Source organism: Dipodomys ordii, unplaced genomic scaffold (assembly GCF_000151885.1).
Source record: "Dipodomys ordii isolate 6190 unplaced genomic scaffold, Dord_2.0 Scaffold51, whole genome shotgun sequence".
Lineage (NCBI taxonomy): Eukaryota > Metazoa > Chordata > Mammalia > Rodentia > Heteromyidae > Dipodomys > Dipodomys ordii.
Window position 1 is genome coordinate 3183312 of NW_012267267.1, and position 21344 is coordinate 3204655.

Below are 21344 nucleotides of genomic sequence, written 5' to 3' on the forward strand. Positions count from 1 at the left end.
GGCTTTTTTTTGTTTTGCTTATGTGGTGCTGAGGAATCGAACCCAGGGCCTCAGGCATGCAAGGCAAGCTCTCTACCAGGGAGCTACCTCCCCAGCCCCTGAAATGAAGTTTTTTTGTCTTACTAATATCAATACACCATCTTGTGCTAATTTCTTGTGTGAGCATGAGTATATGAATGTGCTCTTAAAAGCTCTAGCCCTGAAAAATGTTAACCTGGATTTTAAATTATTTGGGTACAGTTACTAATTATGTATTACCTGTTTATAGTAGGACTTTATAAGGTTAAAGACAAATCCTCTGTCCATAACAGACAACAAATCATTAAGAAAGAATGCAAGGCTTGTATTGAGTCTCTCAACCATTTCTGTGTCCTAGGAGATAATATAAAACAAAATTAAAATGATAGTTTAATTTCAGCTCAAAAGGAGAAGTAAGAAAAAGAGTTACCAATACCTTCTGAAATCGTGAGACTACATCACTGGCAATTGTGCTAACAAGAGCAGCAATGTCATCCATGAAACGTTCTGGAAAACGACTTTTCCTTGGAGCATCAAGTTTATCATTAAAGTATAAATGGTGCACCATGCTCTTTACCTGAATAAAGATATAAACCATTAATTTTTCTTTTTTTTTGAGACAGTCTTGAACTTGATACGTTACCTTAGAAACCCATAATAGAATATAATAATAATAATAATAATATATATATATATATATATATTTAATGGGGGATATTTGAGGCTCAACTCCAGGCTTCTTGCTAGCTAGGCAGGTGTGCTAATACTTCGGTCATATCTCAAAAGTCTTGTTTTTTTTTTTTTCTTTTTTGCCAGTCCTGGGGCTTGAACTCTGGGCCCGGGCATCTTTTTGCTCAGAGCTGGCACTCTACCACTTGAGCTACAGCGCCACTTCCAGCTTTTTCCATCTTTTTGCTCAGAGCTAGCACTCTACCACTTGAACTACAGTGCCACTTCCAGCTTTTTCTGGTAGTTCACTGGAAATGAGAGTCTCACTGCCTTTCCTGCCCTGCTGGCTTTGAGCCCCAATCATCAGATCTCAGCTTCCCAAGTAGCTAGGATTACAGACATGAACCACCAGAGCCCGGCTCAAAATCTTTTTGCTTTAGTTAGTTTTAGGATAGTGTCTCAAGTTAATGCCCTGGATGGTCTGGCTCATAATCTTGCTACTTATGCATCCCATACAACTGGTATGACAAGCATGTTCTACCACTTCCAGCTATTTTAAGATAGCGTTTTGGTAAGTTTTTTGGGGGCAGGGGAGGGGACAGAGCTGGCCTCAAACTGTAATCCTCTCAATCTACACTTCCAGAATAGCTGAGATTACAAGTGTGAGTTACTGTGCCTGGCTCCTTAAAATATTTTGTAGTAGAATATGAAACACAGCAAAACTCTATTATCACTTAGAACCCTCCTGTCTTTAGCCTTCCAAATAGCTGAGATTATATGTATAAGCCAACACATTTTTAATTAAAATCCATAGAGCAGCCAGGCACAGGTGTATACCTGTAATCCTAGTTACTTGAGAGGCTGAGATCTGAGGATCTCAATTCAAAGCTACTCTGGTCAGGAAAGTCTGTGAGATTCTTATCTCCAATTAACCACCAGAAAACTGAAAGTGGCACTGAGGTTCAAAGTGTAGAACACTAGCTTTGAGCAGAAATCAGGCCCTGATTTCAAGCCCCATGACCAGAAAAAAAAGTCATAGAGCATTTAATACTTTGAATTTTTAATAAAATATTGTTTGTAGAAGATATAATGAAAATTACCAGTTTCTTATGTTATATGAGAAAAGAAATAAATTGATTTATATCCATATATGTATAAAAATAAACATTCTTTTTAAATGAATGAAACAACTCCTTGATGACAGCATACATCTATTACTTATGTATTAAAATAAATGAAAACACTTAACAAGCAATTGAATAGAGGTGACAGGAAATATAAGACATTTTAGGCCAATGCAAAGAAATCTAACAACTCCTTATCTGTACAGGAATTAAACAGTTTAATATGCTAGGCACAGTGGTACATGTCTATTATCCCAGAATTCCAGAGGGGCAGACAGGATATTGTAGCTAAGTCTTAAGCTGAAATTTTTTTTTTCAAATTCTTTATTGTGATTAAGTGATTACATAATTTCCCAAATTTGACAGTACTGTGGGATAGTGATACTTAGTTAAAGTCACAAACATTCTAACTTTCATGGAGCAAATTGTCTATTGTGGTCTATAACATTTATGAATTCTATGAGCTTTGCAATACAGTTATTTCTTCCACATTGGGCGATATGTACATGTCTTCTGTTTTGCGTAGCATCAGCTGTTCCCTCTTTCCCACTTGTTCCCTCCCTCCCATCGCTGCCACTGAGTTGCTTAGTTCATTTTAATTAATGTCCAGTGCATTAAGCTGCAATTTTAAAATTTATAATTAGGACCTCTAAACATACGTGTGAAACTCAAAATAAAAACACCACCAACAGCCAAAATTGCAACTTCACCTTACAATAAAAGCATATGTATTACAAATGTGCTATTTACATTTTAGGAAAAAAAGAGGTTTCTGTCATTTCTATATTGCCACTTGCTTACTTTTTCTTTTTCTTTTTTTGGCCAGGTCTGGGGCTTGAACTCAGGGCCTGGGCACTGTCCCTGAGCTTCTTTTGCTCAAGGCCAGCACTCTACCAGTTGAGCCCCAGTACCACTTCTGGGCTTTTCTGTTTATGTGGTACTGAGGAATGGAAACCAGGGCTTGATGAATGCTAGGCAAGCACTCTACCACTAAGCCATATTCCCAGCCCCCCCCCCCCCCTTTTTTTTTTGTCGGTCATGGGCTTGAACTCTGGGCCTGGGTGCTATTCCTCAGCTCTTCAGCTCAAGGCTAGCACTCTACCACTTGAGCCACAGCGCTACTTCCAATTTTCTGGTGGTTTACTGGAGATAAAGAGTCTCATGGACTTCCCTGCCTGGGCTGGCTTTGAACTGTGATCCTCAGATCTCAGCCTCCTAGGTAGCTAAGATAATAGGTGTTAGCTTGGCTGGCTTACTTTTTTTATACAGAAGAATTTTTTTTTAAACAAGGTGCTGGTTGTTCACACCTGTAATTCTTGTTACTCAGGAGGCTGAGATCTGAGGATTGAGGTTCAAAGCAGCCCAGACAGGAAAGTCCACAAGGCTCTTTCCAATTTCCAATTAATCACAGAAAAACCTGGAAGTGCTATGGCTTAAGTGGTAGAGCACTAGCCTTGATCAAAAGGGGCCCAGGGTGGCATATTCTCAAACTTACCTTTATCTCCTACTCTGCCTCCCTCTTTTCTTTGTGTATCTCTCTCTCTTTCTCTCTCTGTTTTGTTTTTTAGTTTTTACATACTACTTCATTAGAAATTTTTTTTTCTTGATTTCAACTATCGAGAGCTAAGGAAAGAATTAAAGAGACAGGTCTTTAGTGCCAGAACCCCAGATTCTGCTACTACCCGCTGTGTATACTACTAAGTATACACTACCTGCTGTGTATATTACCAAGCCTGTGACTTGGTTAATAGTCTAGAATATTCTTGCTATGCACTTACTGCCTTTTTTCATGCAAATGTGTACATATATGATGTTTTTATGCACATGTGCATGTATATAAGTATACATGTTCCTATGTAAAACAGCTTAGTTTATTCATTGCTTTTAAATAGAATTTGCTGAATTAAGCAAAAAAACTATTTTTGTTTTTTTGATTGGCTATAACTGACATTTCCCTATAAGCTTTCTATCCATAATAACAGCAATATCTATAATGCTTTTTAAAAAATATTGTTATTATAAAGATGATGTACAGAAGGGTTATAGTTATATAAGTCAGGTAAAGAGTACAGTTCTTTTTGGACAATGTCACCCCTTACAAAGCTTTTTAAAATATTTGCAATGCAATCTACAGTATTGCCTTTGTTCATTTGCATGTTTAGATTAGGAAAGACTGAGTCACAAGTTCTCTTGTGAAAAACAATTTAACCTCTGCAACTATCTCATGGGTGAGGTGGATTAATATGAACATCACAATTTACAATTCCACCTAAACTGTGTTAAGTGTTACATGTAATTTTGTCATGGAGGTACACATAAAATCATAAAATATGCAACAGAAAAAATATTTCTAGAATAAAAATGACTAACCTAAAATAATTTACCAAATAAAAAAGTATTAAAGATATGTTTAGTTTGCTTACCATTAACTCAAAGAAGAACCAGGCTTGTTGCAAAGCTGATTCCCGAACACTGCCACTGCAAACAACCCACTGCAAAGCCAGCTCCTCATGAAACAGCTATCCAGAAATAAATTTAAAGTTACTGCAAGTCAAATCTGTTGGCAACACAAACCAAGTAATAATAATGGAAAGTACAAATGAAGATACAATGAAAATAAGGCATGTGAACTATTCAATGATGCAGTGAAGACACCCATTAACGAAACGACTTATGCATGTAAGACACTGGTATGTTGAAGAGCTGAAAAAATTACATGTTATCTAAAGGTAAAATGTAATTTTAAAAGTACAGGTAGAAGTAGCTTCCTAAATTATACCTACAAACAGAAATTAGACCAAAAACTCACAAGTACAAATAAGATCTTGTTTGTACTTTAAATACATATTTTAACAGACACAAATACACTCATGAACTTTGTTGGTACAATTTAGGAAACATCTTTACAAATGTAAACTTTGCTATAAGCCAAGTTTGATTTTCAAACTTTCAAATATTTAAAATCTTTTTAAAAAATAGCAATAAATTCTTGCCTTAATAATGGTTATGTATACAAAGCATTTGCAAAGTAGTGCATATTAATATGAAAAAGGACTAACAAAACTTGTGCATAAGGGAAGCAAATCAACATATCTTACTAAGAGTGATAATTTTTCTAACTCATCTTCCTTTCCCTGGAGATTTAAAACACAAAACAAGAAGCAGTTACAGAAACATAATTAAGAGTTGATACTAAAATTTGATGATCAAATTTGATTTATTAAACTCTACAGTCAACCCCACAGCTACAAACACTATCTTCAGGTTAAAAGGCCTACAGTGGAAAGGTATACCCAAAAAACACCAAATAAGCAGTGTTTGCTTACGTGTGTTTCAAAACACAATGTATTTTAAAATCTCATATTGGTTATGAAAAAAGCCTTATATCTGTTTAATTCTTGGAATTATTTTCTTCTTATATGAATTGTCTTAACATGAATCTACCTTTTTAGTTGGTAAGCGTCCCGTTAATGTTTGTAAGAAACTTGACGTCTCTGTGTGCGAAGACATACGATTACAACTTCGATCCATAGCCTATGGAGTGAAGATGAATGAAATGACGAGATAACATTAACATAGCTGTGGATGACTTTGCAGCTCCAGGATTATGTACAAATTTAAAAGTTTTACTGTGGTTTCAACAACCATCTATTTTACTGCTCATCTCATTTACACTATTTCAAGCTGCTTTAATACCAGTGACTTAGAAATCAAATGGCTTCTATATATTTTTAGTCTTTAAGAAGATGAGTATTTCAATGATTGTAATATTTAAGAGTGCTGCAAAGAATGAAACTTTTATCTATGTGTTCCACACGCATGCGTATAACTAGTAAGAACATTCAAATTTTAAAACATACTTCTCAACTGATACCTGACCAAAAAGGAAACAAAAAAATTATATTCAAAAAAGAAGGTAAAAAGATTAGAATGACATCTTTTACTTTTTTACTATTACCAAAAACTACCATTCAAGTTTGTTATATACTATATACTATATCAAATGTAAATCCTTTATAATAGTAAACAGAGAATTAAAATTTTCTTTAAGAACAAGAGAATTTTCCTTCAGAGTCAATACACAGGTGAGAAGCATATTTAAGTCATCATGCAATATCAGCTACCAAGCAACTAGTCTTCAATAAACAAAACCCAACTCAAGTTTTATAATTTCATACTTTGCAACACAGTACAAATAAAAGTGGATTTTGCTTCTGGCATTTAATCTTACATACAATTTGTATTTAATTTCAACTTACTATTTTTGTATTCAATGATTATGAAGAGAACAAAAAGATAAGATAGCAAAAGATAAAATGATATAATAAATACACATTAAAGTAAAAAACAAAATGGAAAAATGTTGCTTTTATTCCACATAAAAATTTTAAATCCTACTAAAGATGTGCAAGCCCTAAAGCAGAAACTGTTACAAAAGGCATCAAATGCATAAGCAGCAGGCATTGAAATACTGGTAAGGTGTTTAAGAAGGGAGGAAAAAAAGGAAGTGGGAGAAAACAGGAAAGGAGAGTGTTACTGGTGAACTGGTCTCATTCATGCATAATAGTTGGAAAATGTGCTAAGTAAACAAAAATATACACTTTTTAATGATTAAAAAAAGCAAGCCACTGAAATCACAGTATGTACTAAAAGGTAATGTTCTAAAGGGAAACATCAGCAGCCAACAAAGAAACCTCTAATTATAAACACCACCTGTGTTGATTCTGCACTTGGACTGGGGTTGGATCCCCATGGGGCAGCTTTTGGACCACCAGTGTTAACCCAGGAATTGGAGCGATCTAAACCCTAAGCATATAATAGAAAGCAGTTGGAAAGGAAAGAAATATTACATGTTGCATGCTATAAATTATTCTTAAAGAAACCCAGACCTTCTAATGCAAACACGTTTTTAATTAGTACTGTTAAAGCAACCAAAAATTTTAGGTACCTATGAAATATTAGTTCACCCAAATCATCTTATGATACATAATAACAATTTATAAAAATAACCAAGAACATTAAGTTGAGCATTTAAAGATAATTTCTCTATTTGTAAAAAGATCACCTTTAAGCACCAACAGCTAAAGTTCTTACATCATCATCCTGCCAAGTGCTAATTAAATAGTCTAAATCAGTAATTCTGATAATTTCTTTTGAATTGAACTGAGATTTAAAAGAAAAGAGTGGAAGAAATATATTCAATTCTTTGTTGGAAACAAAAATTTCATTTCATCTTTCATCAGTTGAAAAATATACAGTGAGCTGGGCGCCGGTGGCTCACGCTGTAATCCTAGCTACTCAGGAGGCTGAGATCTGAGGACCACAGTTCAAAGCCAACCTGGGCAGGAAAGTCCATGAGACTCTTATCTCCAATAAAAACCACTACAGTACCGGAAGTGGCACTGTGGCTCAAGGGTAGAGCACTCGTCTTGAGCTGAAGAGCGCAGGGACAGCGCCCAGGCCCAGAGTTCAAGACCCATGACCGACCCAAAAAAAAGAAGAAAAGAAAAAGAAAAACTATACAGTGATACTTGATAATTCTATACCTCCTGCCTAATAAGAACAGTGGAAATGAACTTGTATTTCTTTTTATTGGACTTGTAATAAGTACAATGGAGTGCTATATATAAATATACATACATATGAAACAAGGAAAACACTATGCAGGGGCTGGGTATTAAAACTATCTTCATTAACTTCATGAAATTAGTTTCTTTAATATGCTATGAATGTGTTTGACTAGCTGTGAATTATTTCTTCTTCTAAAAGGAGTTACTATGATTCCTCATGAAGGGATCTAGAGCTTTACTTCTATTTCCTACACCTAAGAGATTGCCAGTATCACATAAGAAGGTTTACAAGCCAGCTGCTAGCATCTCATGCCTATAATCCTAGCTACTCAGGAGCCTGAGATGAGAATCATGGTTCCAAGCTAGACTGGGCAGGAAAAGTTTTTGAGACTTTTTTTTTTTGCCCAGTTTTTGAGACTTTTATCTCCAATTAACCACCAAAAAAACCAAAAGTGGAACTGTGGCTCAAGTGGTAGAGTGTTAGCCTTGAGCAAAAAGTTCAGGGCCAGTGCCTAAGCACTGTGTTCAAGCCCCAGATCTGATGGGCGTGCGTGCGCGTGTGCGCACACGCACACACACACACACACACTCTAATGGACGTATTAAAAGATAGAAAAATTTTAGAAAAAAAATAAAACAAGATTATAAGTCCTCAGGGAAAGGGGGAATAGAAAGAACTGATTACAAATTGAAATAAGATGCTCTTTGGGACAGTGGCCTTCTAAGTTAAGTCTTAAAGAAACTGAGGGAATAAGATAATCTAATTTAATTTCTCTGTGTCCTGCCCCCCCCTCCCCACTACATATACACCTTTGGTGCCTGTAATGGGGATTGAACTCAGTGCCTTGGCACCGCCCCTGGTTTTTGCCCCTGGTTTTTTGATTTTTTTTTTTTCTGGTCCTGGGCCTTGAATGCTGAGCCTGGGCACTATCCCTATGCTCCTTTTGCTCAAGGCTAGCACTCTACTACTTGAGCTACAGCACTACTTGTGGCTTTTTTCTGTGACTAATTGGAGCTAGAGTCTCATGGACTTTCCTACCCAAGCTGGTTTTCAACCATGATCCTCAGATCTCAGCTTCCTGATTGATAGCTAGGATTATAGTTGTGAGCCACCAGTACCTGGCTTGTGTTTCATTTTCATTTTATTTTATTATTTTGTTGGTTATGGCGCTTGAACTCTGGGCCTGGGCACTGTCCCTGAGCTCTTCAGCATAAGGCTAACGCTCTACCGCTTGAGCCACAGCGCCACTTCTGGTATTCTGGTGGTTTATTGGAGATAAGAGTCTCACGGATTTTCCTGCCAGGTTGGCTTTGAACTGTGATCCTCAGATCTCAGCCTCCTTAGTAGCTAGGATTACAGGCTTGAGCCACTGGCTCCTGGCAGCATGATTCATTTTTTATTTTTTTTGTCGGTCATGAGGCCTGAACTCTGGGCCTGGGCGCTGTCCCTCAGCTCTTCAGCTCAAGGCTAGTGCTCTACCACTTGAGCCACAGAATCACTTTCAGCTTTTTCTGCTTATGTGGTGCTGAGGAATTGAACCCAGGGCCTCATGCATGCAAGGCAAGCACTCTACCACTGAGCCACCTTCCCAGCCCCTGCATGTTTCATTTTTAAAGCAACATTCTGGCTATTGTGTTGTGAAGAGTGAGTAGACAAACTGCAGAGAAACCATCTTAAGGCTAATTATATTGATTCAGGGGGAGACACTGGCAACTCAGACCAAGGTGGCAGTTGTAGAGATGGGAAGAAGTGGCTATTGCCACATCAAGGTCCTGGGTTCAATCAACAGCATAGAAAGAAAGAGAAAAATAACATAGCTACATTTTTAACAAATATGCAATTTAGACAAAAAGAATTTAGAATAGCTGCCAAATTTTGGAATTGTTGAGAGAATTGTATTGAGAAAGTAATTTGGGGAGTAATTAGTATAATCTTCATAATGGTATTTAATAAGCTATTAAACTTATATAGGAGAAGAAAAATAAGTACAAAAATTGGTGGCATTTCCAGATTAAGAGATCAGATAAAGAAGATAAAGGAAAATGAAGAGATATAACCAATAAACTAAGAGGAAAGTCAAGACCCCTTTAAGCTAAGTAAACAGAAAATTCATGTCACAAGATACTAGCAGGTAAAATAAGGTGAGTATTGACAATAAACCTTTGGATTTAGAAACTTGCAAAACACTAATAGCATTAGCAAGTGCATTTTGTGTGGAAGATAATAGAAATATTTAAGTTAAGACAATGAGAGTGCACAAACTTTTAAGGAACTCTCCCATAAAAGGTAGCAAGAGAAATGGCAAAGCCAGTAGCAGCAGAAATACTAGAGAGAAATTTACTTTAAGGAGAAGAAATAACAAGCTTCTATGTGAGTGGAAATGATTCAATACACAGGAAGAAACTGATTATGAAGGACAGAGATGAAAGAACTCTCTGGGTGAAAATCTTGAGTCAATAAGACAGGAAAAGAGTTTTTTACAAAGTCAAAAGTAGTGGATTTAGGCTGGGAAGTTGGCTCAGTGGTACAGCACTTGCCTTGCATGCCTGATGCCCTGGGTTCGATTCCTCAGCACCACATAAGCAAAAAGAAAAAAGCCGGAAGTGGCGCTGTGGCTCAAGTGTAGAGTGCTAGCCTTGAGCTAAAGATTTGAGGGACAGCACCCAGGCCCAGAGTTCAGGCCCCACGACGCGACACTCCCCCCCGCCCCCCAAAAAAGTAGTGGATTTAGAAAAATTGATAGTTTATCTATAGCTATATTAAGTACTAGGGAGGTGGATATGATGGTGAAGTCTACAGAAGTATAAATATTATACATGTTAATATTTTAGGAATTATAATTCAATATGGAAGTAGCTTTTTTTTTTTTTTTTTTGGGTCCGGTCGTGGGGCCTGAATTCTGGGCCTGGGCGCTGTCCCTCAGCTCTTCAGCTCAAGGCTAGTGCTCTACCGCTTGAGCCACAGTGCCACTTCTGGCTTTTTTCTTTTTGCTTATGTGGTGCTGAGGAATTGAACCCATGGCCTCATGCATTCAAGGCAAGCGCTCTACCACTGAGTCACCTTCCCAGCCACCCGAAGTAGCTTTTTATTGAAAGTTTTTCAATAAAAATTGTTTTTCATAAAACAATTTAAATGAAGCTTTATTGGAGCCTGTGTTGGGGCATATGCCTATAATCCTAACACTCAGGAAGAAGAGGTAGGAGGATCAAGTTCAAGGCCAGTATTCAATACATAACCAGTTAAGTACAACCTGGGCTACTTATCAAGACTCTGTCTCAAAAAAATGAAACAAAATAAAAATTAACTGAACAAGGCTGGGTTAGCATAAGACAAATTCTCATTTTGTGATGATTTTCTTCAAAATTAGGATGTATGTGTTACTACACACCTATAATCCCAGCTACTTGGGAGACAAGCAGGAAAATACTGGTTTGAGTACAGGTCAGTCTAAAGCTTGAAGACTCCTATCTCAAACCCAAACCTGGCATGTTGGTACCAGGTTGTGGTCCCAGGTACTTGGGAGTTAGAGGCAGGAAAATTATAGTCCAAGGTTAGCCAAGGGTCAAAGAACCATATGTGAAAAACAAACTAATAGCAACTGGGTCTGAGGTGTGCTTCTAGTGGTAGAGCTCTTTCCTAACAAGAAGGAATGCCTATTTTCAATTAATATTAGATTATAAAAAAAACTGTTCACTTTTTTTTTTTTTTGCCAGTCTTGTGGTTTGAACTAAGGATGGGGGCACTGTCCCTGAGCTTCTTTTGCTCAAGGCTCAACCATTTGAGCCACAGAGACACTTCCGGCTTTTTCTGCTTATGTGGTACTGAGGAATCGAACCCAGGGCTTCATGCATGCAAGGCAAGTACTCCACCACTAAGCCACCTTCCCAGCTCCAAATTGTTCACTTTATATATGTAAAAATCATTACTGTCTCATTTAATGGCTTTTTCTCTTCTTTTCTTTTTTTGGTGATGGTCCTCAGGCTTGAACTTAGGGCCTAGGTACTGTCACTAAACTTTTTTTGCTCAAGGCTGTCATGAGCCATAGATTCACTTTCAGCCTTTTTATGTGTGATTAATTAGAGATAAGTCTCTTGGATTTTCCTGCCCAAGCTGGCTTCAAATGGTGATTCTCAGATCTCAGCCTTCCAAATAGCTATGATTATAGGTGTTAGCCACCAGCGCTCAGCTAGAATTTTCTCTTTTACATTTTCATATTGCTTGGTTACTCTGCAGTAATCTACATACCTCTCCACACACATCATTCATAAAAATAGCATGTCTAAATTATAAAAACATCTACATAAACTTTAAGTTACTAAAATGTCTATAAATTTATTATTTAAATTTATAAAGCTGCAAAGGCATATTACTTAAGATAATTAAAAACTTGTATGAATACTAGAATGAGTTAACATACATTAATGTAGATTACAGGATTCCAAATATAAAATTTCTATACCTATATGCTATATATTATATATAACACATACATTCACACACATACTTTAAGAATAGTTGTGATATTTTGATCACTATCACTTAAAGAAACAGAGGACTTTACTACAGTTCACATAAACATGAATTCTAGAACATGTTTATAATTCTTCCCTATATCTGAATAAATAGAGTAAAAGTCCCCACAATATAACCCCTGCTTTCACTGTATTTGATGTCGGTATAATTTGTGGAGGGGAAGGAAAAAACCAAATCATTTAAATAGGGATACAGGTGGACCCATTGCAACAATGAGACATACAAGTCACTATGTCGAAAATGAACTTTACAACTTTGGTGGGGGGGGGAAGGAGGGTCGGGGGCGGGGGATGGAGGAAGGATGGGATGGGAAGGGGAAACAAAGGAGGAGGCTACAATGCTTGATAAGAAATGTACTCAATATCTTGCCCATGTAATTGTAACCCCTCTGTACAGTATTTTCACAATAATAAAAAAATGGCTATTGTTCTATACAAATCATAGCATTTTCTTTTCCAATAACAAAATTTAAGTTTAGTTTGATCAAAACACAACTTAATATGATTTCTTGGCCTCACTCATACTGTGGTTATGCCCATCTTTCTTAAACTCTGGAATTATTTTTGTACTTTACATGTAGAAAGGAATGATTATTTTTCTATAGGTTTTTTGTGTGGTAACAATTATTAAAGTACAGCTGAGTCTTATGGTAGGTAGTCTTTTTCTCATCTGAGATAAATCATTAGTCTTATTTTTCTAATCTTAGTGAACTGCAAAGTTTCTTATGAAATATAACTCTATTACCAATCAAAGCTGTTCTAGATACTTTTTAAGGAAGGGGTGATCATATTTTACGTCAATGATGATGACCTATATTTTATTTACTTAGGTCCCACTTATTCTACAGAAAGTTAATCTGGTCATTTTTCACACGGACTATCAGACAACAGTAAGTAATATGTTACTAGCTTTCCTGGACAAATTTTAGAACTTGAGAGGTATTTTTCATAGAGTGCACAAATCAGTTTATAATAGCAAGCTATATAATTAATATAAACATGCAATGTTTAATGCTGATAAAATAGGAATTTACAATTTCTTTTTTATTCCTAACTTAGACATATATAATATATATATATATATATATATATACATATATATATAATTCTTGTTTATTCTCAACTCATCTATGACTCAAAGTTAAGAACAAATTGGAATTAGGCATTTCACATTTGTTCGTAAACTTAATATCATCCCTTCATTTACCTTGCTGCCAATGATTGACCGAACTTCATCATCAGGTGATGTAGGTGTCCCAGATATGTCTGGATTACTATTACTAAGGCTACGAGAACGACTTAGATTAAGGCTTGCAGGTCTCACAGCAGATCTAGCCATTGTAGCATAATGCACTGATCCTCCCAGACCTCCAGGACCTAAAAATGCATAAAACAATTGCACATAAATAAACAAAAGAAAATTAACTAGGGTAAAAAACTCTGCCACTTCATAACATTTCATAAAGACTATGACTTCTTTTTATTTCTAAATGAAATCTACTGAGTTAAAAAAAATCACCAAGAGTAAAAACACTTAAGGCCTAATGAGGGCTACACAAAAATATTCTACTTTATATCAGCTGACAAAAATCATGAACTAGCCAGGTGCTGGTGGCTTCTGCCTATAATCTTACTTACTCAGGAAGCTGAGATCTGAGGATTCCACATCAAAGCCAGCCTGGGCAGAAAAGTCTGTGAGATTCTTATCTCCAGTTAATCACCAGAAAACTGGACGTGGCACTGTGGCTCAAAGTGGGAGAATGCTACAATAGTCTGGAGTGCAAAAGTTCAGGGATAGCACCCAGACCCTGAGTTCAAGCCCCACAACTGACCAAACATAAATAAATAAATAAGAATAATGAACTATAAATAAAATAACTACCACCAAATGTTTATTTTATGCACAATAAAACTACTATGAAACAAACAAATACTATCTTCACTCAGATACAGCTGAATCTCAAATACAAAATGTTTTAGCTGATGTCTCATTTTTTTTCCACCCGACTCTGTTCTATCCCTTGATAGTAGTCACTAGAGAGCCAATTTATCCCAACACTTCTTAAATGGGACTTTACCAATAACAAAATGCAATCTTGATTATATACATAAAAAGATAATTCTACGATCCCAGATTATATAAAAAAGCAAAGAATTTCTTTTTGTCTGACCTACATTGAGTCTTACATCATCTTTCAATACTAAGCATTAAAACTGCCACAGCTGCAAAAGGGCACGTACTTAGTAATGAATGATGACATGCACACAAACATGCCAACAAGTGAACAGTGTGTATACCATAATCATTAACTAACTGAACAATTGCATGCTTTTTCAAAGTAAGACATTCAAACAAACAAGTCAACACCACTATTACCAGTGTCACACAAAGACTTGGGGCCCAAAACTCTGAAATGTTATGCTATTTTACTGACTATAAAGAGAATCTTTCTAGACAACAATTTTTCTTTTTTTTTTCTTTTTTTTTGCTGGTTGTGGGGCCTGAACTCTGGGACTAGGCGCTGTCCCTCAGCTCTTCAGCTCAAGGCGAGCGCTCTACTATTTGAGCCATAGCGCCCCTTCTGGCATTTTCTGCTTATGTGGTGCTAAGAATTGAACCCAGGGCCTCATGCATGCGAGGCAAGCACTCTACCACTGAGCCACCTTCCCAGCCCCAATTTTTCATTATTGCATGTTTCACAGTTTTATCAAGAACTACTGGTCTACCATATTTCTTCTTTGATACCCACAACATTCTGAATGATAAACATATTATTCTATTTATCCTAATAAGGAATGATAAATTTCTTCAGATATAGGAATCAATTAATTAATCAATTAATGGAGGCTTGGACTTGGGGTCTTTTGTAATTGCTTGTTTTTTTTTGTTCAAGGTTAGCATTCTACCATGCCTCCACTTACCAGTAGTTATTTTCAAGGTTTATTTCCAAGAATTAATTTGTGAACTTCAAATTATAGGAAGCTGTATAAATAATGTATAAAAACATAAGTAATCACTTTAACATTAGCATCTAACATAGTAAATATTACATAAGAGATATTTAATAAATGTTTATTATTGAACGATGCATCACATCATAGACTATAAGCTTAACTCAATATTGTCAGCAACATTTATGAAAGAAAGTTTCACAGCAAAAAGAATAAAATACCTGGTGATGGTGAATTAGGGTAAGTATTTGGCAGGCGAAAAACATAATAGATATAAGATGCAAGAAGGCTGTTTCTGCCATGCTGGTCATGATTTCCTTCCAAGTTTTTGTGAAGTCGATTTATAATTGATGCCATGGCTTCAAAAGAAGCTTGACCTAAGTTAACTTTCAGAAAAGAAGAAAATATTTTGGCTTTTAACATTTTTAGTTTCTTTCTTTTTATTTTATTGTGAAAATACCGTACAGAGGGGTTACACTTACATGGCAAGATAACGATTACATTTCTTATCAAGCACTGTAGCCTCCTCCTTTGTTTCCCCTTCCTATCCATTCCCATCCTCCCCCCATCCCAACATTTTCAGTTTCTAAGTTCCACAAAGATCAATGTTTTTGTCACTTCTATATAAGTACCTATATAAAGTATAAAGAGATAGTATTTTATGCCAATTTCAAAGTTTTGAATTATTTGAACCAAATATACTCTTGTAAAGGAGAAAAAAAACTCATTTTACTAATTTAACATGAAAATGATACAGGTTGGATCACTCAAAAAACAAATTATAACCAAACAGATATAAATTATTTTATAAAATAATCATCGTTAGAAACAACTAATTTTATAGATGACTGATAAATCTATATATGCAAAGAGGGGCTGGAAAGGTGGCTCAGTGGTAGAGCGCATGCCTTGCATGCCAGAGGCCCTGGGTACAATTCCTCAGCACCACATAAGCAAAAAGAAAAAAGCCGGAAGTGGCGCTGTGGCTCAAGTGGTAGAGTGCTAGCCTTGAGCTGAAGAGCTGAGGGACAATGCGCAGGCCTAGAGTTCAGGCCCTATGATCGGACACAAAAAAAATCCAGGGGCTGGGAAGATGGTTCAGTGGTTGAGCGCTTGCCTTGAATGCCTGAGGTCCTGGGTTCGATTCCTCAGCACCACATAAGCAAAAAGAAAAAAGCCGGAAGTGGCGCTGTGGCTCAAGTGGTAGAGCACTAGCTTTGAGCTGAAGAGCTGAGGGACAGCGCCCAAGCCCAGAGTTCAGGCCCCACTTCCGGACCCCCCCCCCAAAAAAAAGGAAAAAACCCCAAAAAACATACATATGCAAGGAATTAATATTACTTTTGTTTTTAAAAACCTAGTATCAATGAATATGGGTTATTAAAAATACAAAAGGTATGAAAAATAGTGAATAAGCAACTTAACGGACAAAAGTGAATTTGTAAAAGGATTATAAGGGGAAAAAAAACTATAAAACATTTTAAATGCCAAGGTAAGTACTACCTACACAGCCATTCAAGTCAATGTATCACAAGAACTTTGCAAAAATTGTAGAATCCTGGTAGACAGCACAGTGAAAAGCTAAGTAAATCAATTAGTCATTTTGAGCAACAGAGCTTCAGTTTTATGATTTATATAACCAAGACAGAAGATTATGAACAGATAATGAGGCCAATTTAGTTTTCCTAAAAGTGGAATAATCAAATAAAATGGTCAATTAGGAAGATCTATCTATCTATCTATCTATCTATCTATCTATCTATCTATCTATCTATCTATGAATAGGACTACAGACAGAAACCCAAGTGGGGTTTGACAATCCTTCTTCTTTAAAAATATTTATTTTTCAAATAATCAGAATATTTCTCAAAACCCTGTGCCACCATTTAACACAAAATTTCTGTAATTAGTTAGCTTAAAATTCTTTTATCCTAAATTTCTTTACAAGATTTGCACAGGTACTTTGGGAAAAGCATCTTGGAAATAGGTTAGAGTAAATCTTGGAAAGGGTAGGAATAGAAGTACCTCTCCCTAGAATACTGAAGAAAAAGAAAATACAGTAGTTTTGAACAAATGAAGGAAAGACAAACTATATTCAGGCCAGATAGGGGTGGCTCAAGCCTGTAATCTCACTACTTCAGGACGCTGATATCTGCTGTTCACAGTTTGAAGCCAGCCAGGGCAGATAAGTCCACACAAATCTTATCTCCCATCAATCATAGAAAAATCCAAAATTGGCACTGTGGTTCAAGTGGTAGAGTGATAGTCTTGAGCCAAAAGGAACTCAGCACCCAAGCCCAGAGTTTGAGCACCAGGACTGGCAAGAAAGATAAGAAAGAAAGATAAGAAAGAAAGAAAGAAAGAAAGATAAGGAAGAAAGAAGGAAAGAAAGAAAGGAAGGAAGGAAGGAAGGGAGGGAGAGAGGAAGAAAGAAAGAAAAAAGAAAGGAAAGCTATATTAAATGAACAGCAGATGAATAAAAATGTAGATTATTATATATCCAGTAAAACATAACATGAGATTTATTGGCCTGTAATCTGAAATTTTGAAGTCAGTAACCATCTCTAGACAGTGCCTATCAGTGTCTGATGCATTGTGTAGTAAGTGCTTTATAAGTATTTGGTCAATGAGGGGCTGGGAAGGTGGCTCAGTGGTAGAGCGCATGCCTTGCATGCCAGAGGCCCTGGGTTCGATTCCTCAGCACCACATAAGCAAAAAGAAAAAAGCCGGAAGTGGCGCTGTGGCTCAAGTGGTAGAGCGCTAGCCTTGAGCTGAAGAGCTGAGGGACAGCACCCAGGCCCAGAGTTCAGGCCCCATGACCGGACCCAAAAAACAAACAAAAAAAGTATTTGGTCAATGAATAAATTACTTCACTAATTTGAGAAGTATATATGTCACATTTTGTAACAACAAACAAAAAGGTATCTTTTGATTGTAAGCAAATAAACAAAAAAATGACACCCCCTAGACAGCAAATGGGAATAGTGACTCGTTTCTTTTATAATGAAAGTTAGAAATTCCAAGTTATATAATTTATGATTCATCTCAAACAAAGTAAATTACCTATTTGGCCAGCAATGATAGGAGGTCTAACAACTAAAAGTATCAGTTTATCAAGCAGAAGATGAAGAAATCGAACTACTGGTTCCAACTGAGATGAATTCAGTGCTGAAATACTGCTTTTCAATTCATTTTCTAAGTTATTTTCCATGATTCGCATATCCCCAATTCTGACTGGGAACATATGTTCATCCAGAGCATTGACCAGGGCAAAGAATTTGTCAAGATAAGGATCCTAAAACAAAGAATAAAAAATTAACTAATTAAAGCTATGTAAATTTTTTAATCATAAAGAACTGTAGACTACAAATATATTACCTGAAAATATAAAAAAAAGTATAAACATTGTTTCCAATTAAACATGTCCATTCTCATTTACTCAAGAAATAAAGTGTTAATAAAGAAGGATTTACTTTTTTCAGTTAGAGTTTGACTCATTTGGCACTCAATTATTGTGGCAGTTATCTTAGTAACCCACCTGTGTGCACCCATTAATTTGCTATTTCTTAGCTCCAAACCCATCATCTTTATCATACTGTGCAGCAGAGAGCTGGCTCAGGTCTTCAAACTACAGCTGCCACCATCAACTGGATTGCAGCAGACTCAAAAAGTAAGCAGTATAGAAGGTAGTCTGAAAGGTTTGATGAGCTAAAAGATATTTTCATTTGTTTTGTTTGTTTTCCAAGAGATGGAAAGCAGATGTGAATGCTGCAAATTAAAGGTGAAGGATACTAGCAACAATATTCACAGCTATGGATTTCTCAGTCTTCCATGGCAGGGGTTATCCACCAAGTTTTTTGAAATCATAGCATAGCAGGTGACATGTTCTTATGTATCTCTGTTTCTTTATTTAGGTTTCTAAGTCCCTTCTTGATACTTTCTGTAACTGTTATCTCTGCTATCATCATAACATTTAGTAATGAATCATCTTTAATCTGTTTAACAAATTTATCTTAAAATTTAGCCCCCATTCAAGTTTCTATGGATTTGTCTCCTGACCAAATACTGACTGTTATTATTTAACCTACTTCCTTCCTAACAGAATCAGTCTTATCTAAAGCAATAATGTAACAGAATTAGTCTTATCGAAAGCAATAATGTAACAGGTTCTAGGATAAAAGTTGGCTCTTTCAGGTTCCTTTATACGATGTCTATATACGATACAGTTCTGAGCAATGAGATGTGAGTAAAAGTTGGTTGGAGCTAGAAGAAAATTTCTATTTACTTAGCAATGAAAATGATTTTTAAGAAAAAAGAATAAGCTGGGCACCAGTGGCTCATGCCTGTAATCCTAGCTACTCTGGAGGCTGAGATCTGAGGATAGAGGTTCAAAGCCAGCCAGGGAGACTCTTATTTCAAATAAACCACTCAGAAAACCAGAAGTGGCGCTGTGGCTCAAGTGGTAGAGTGCTAGCCTTGAATTGAAGAGCTCAGGGATAGTGCCCAATCCCAGAGTTAGAGCTGCGCAACCAAAAAAAAAAAAAAAGAATAATTATAGCTTCACATGTAAAAACCAAATATTCAATAAATAATGAAAAGATTGAGCTACAGCTATCAATCTCCAAGAGTAACAAGAAAAGTATAAAACAGCCGAATAAGCAGTCTTCACTGGGCACTAGTGGCACTAGCTACTCAGAAGGCTGAGGTCTGAGGATCAAGGTTTCAAGCAAGCCTGGGCAGGAAAGTCCACGATACTCTTATTTCCAATAAACTACCAAAACAGCTGGAAGTGGAGCCATGGCTCAAGTGGTAAAGCACTAGCCTTGAGCATAAAGAAGCTCAGACACAGCTCCCTGGCGCTCTGAGTTCAAGCTATAGGATCTGCACCAAGGGGGGGAAAAAAAAAAGTAGTCTTCAACCAATTCTTTTTGTGTGTGTGTGTGTTGATCGTGGGGCTTGAACTCTGGGCCTGGGCACTGTCCCTCAGCTCTTCAGCTCAAGGCAAGCACTCTACCACTTGAGCCACAGAGCCACTTCTGGCTTTTTCTGCTTATATGGTGCTGAGGAATCGAACCCAGGGCCTCATGCATGCAAGGCAAGCACTCTACCACTGAGCCACCTTCCTAGCCCAGCAACTAATTCTTTAAGAAGATTAAAATATATAATCCTAAATGTCAAGATGCTATTCAGTAGATACTTGTACTTAAAAAAAAATGAACTCAGGAGATTCAACTTGCCAGGCAGATATTTTCCACTAGTGCCATGTCCCCAGATGTTATTTGCTTTAGTCATTTTTTTAGGTAGGGTCTCACATTTTTGCCTGGGTTGGCCTCAGATCACAATCCTACAGCCTCCCAGTATTTGGATCAAAAATACAGACCAGCATGCCAAGCTTGTTGGTTGAGATGGAGTTTCACTACTTTTTTGCTCAGCGGGCCTTAAACCAAAATCCTTACCATCTCTGCCTCCCAAATAGCTGTGATTACATTTTATAACTTCTGAATCAATTATATAACATTTTTCCTCAAAACTTTTTTATGATGATGATATCACATGACTGCTCCATAAATATAAATTTAGGAGTAAAAGATTAAAAAATTACTAACAACTCTAAAAAAGCTAACAATGATTATAGGAACTTTTTTTCCCAAAGGAAAAAAGCTGATATGTGTAGTATACAGTAGTAAATTCCTGTTCACAGAATTTAATTAAAGCACTCAGTTGATGTAGAGCTCTCAGTCCCGTTACAGTCAGCTGTGTTTAAATTTCTGTGTAATCTGCTCAGTGTTTTCCTACCCTTAACTTTGTGAAAATAAGCCTCCCCACAAAAGCAAGGTAAAATAAATGCAATCATGCTATTCAGCATATACTATGTGGCAAATGACTTATGTAACTTGTAGGCAGGGATAGGTGAGGGGAAACTGAGGAAAGTAAAGGAGGGGTGACCCTATCGAAAAAATGTACTCATTACCTGACTTATGAAATGGTAGCCCCTCTGTACAACATATTAATAGTAACAATTTTATTTTTAATGGAAGTAAAAGAAAGGTAAAAGCGAACATGCTGAATTAAAGTGATAATTATCAATGAAAGTCTTAGGCTTGTTGGAAGACAGCATATATTTAGTAGAAGTTAGAGGGTGTTACGGGAAAATGAAGTAAGCATCCATAGTACAGCACAGACAGAACTCTATGCATCCTCATTTGGGGTTTTTCCTCAAAGATTTCTGCTTACGGGCTGGGAAGGTGGCTCAGTGGTAGAGCGCTTGCCTTGCATGCCTGAGGCCCTGGGTTCGATTCCTCAGCACCACATAAGCAAAAAGAAAAAACCGGAAGTGGCGCTGTGGCTCAAGTGGTAGAGTGCTAGCCTTGAGCTGAAGAGCTGAGGGATAGAGCCCAGGCCCAGAGTTCAGGCCCCAGGACCGGACCAAAAAAAAAAAAAAAAAGATTTCTGCTTAGAACCATATGCCCATTGATATAAG

General features: G+C 36.7%; 1 protein-coding gene across 1 annotated transcript in view; it reads right to left on the reverse strand.

The window, feature by feature from the left end:
- Nucleotides 1–21344, reverse strand: part of Dock7 (dedicator of cytokinesis 7) — a 172569-nt gene that overhangs the window by 72837 nt on the left and 78388 nt on the right. Inside the window, exons 19-25 of the mRNA XM_013020621.1 lie at nucleotides 17927–18158; nucleotides 15088–15252; nucleotides 13122–13291; nucleotides 5256–5345; nucleotides 4235–4330; nucleotides 455–595; nucleotides 259–372 (exon numbers count right to left, since the gene is read on the reverse strand). Of these exons, the coding sequence (XP_012876075.1) occupies nucleotides 259–372; nucleotides 455–595; nucleotides 4235–4330; nucleotides 5256–5345; nucleotides 13122–13291; nucleotides 15088–15252; nucleotides 17927–18158 (1008 nt within the window). The remainder of the gene's footprint in view (nucleotides 1–258; nucleotides 373–454; nucleotides 596–4234; nucleotides 4331–5255; nucleotides 5346–13121; nucleotides 13292–15087; nucleotides 15253–17926; nucleotides 18159–21344) is intronic.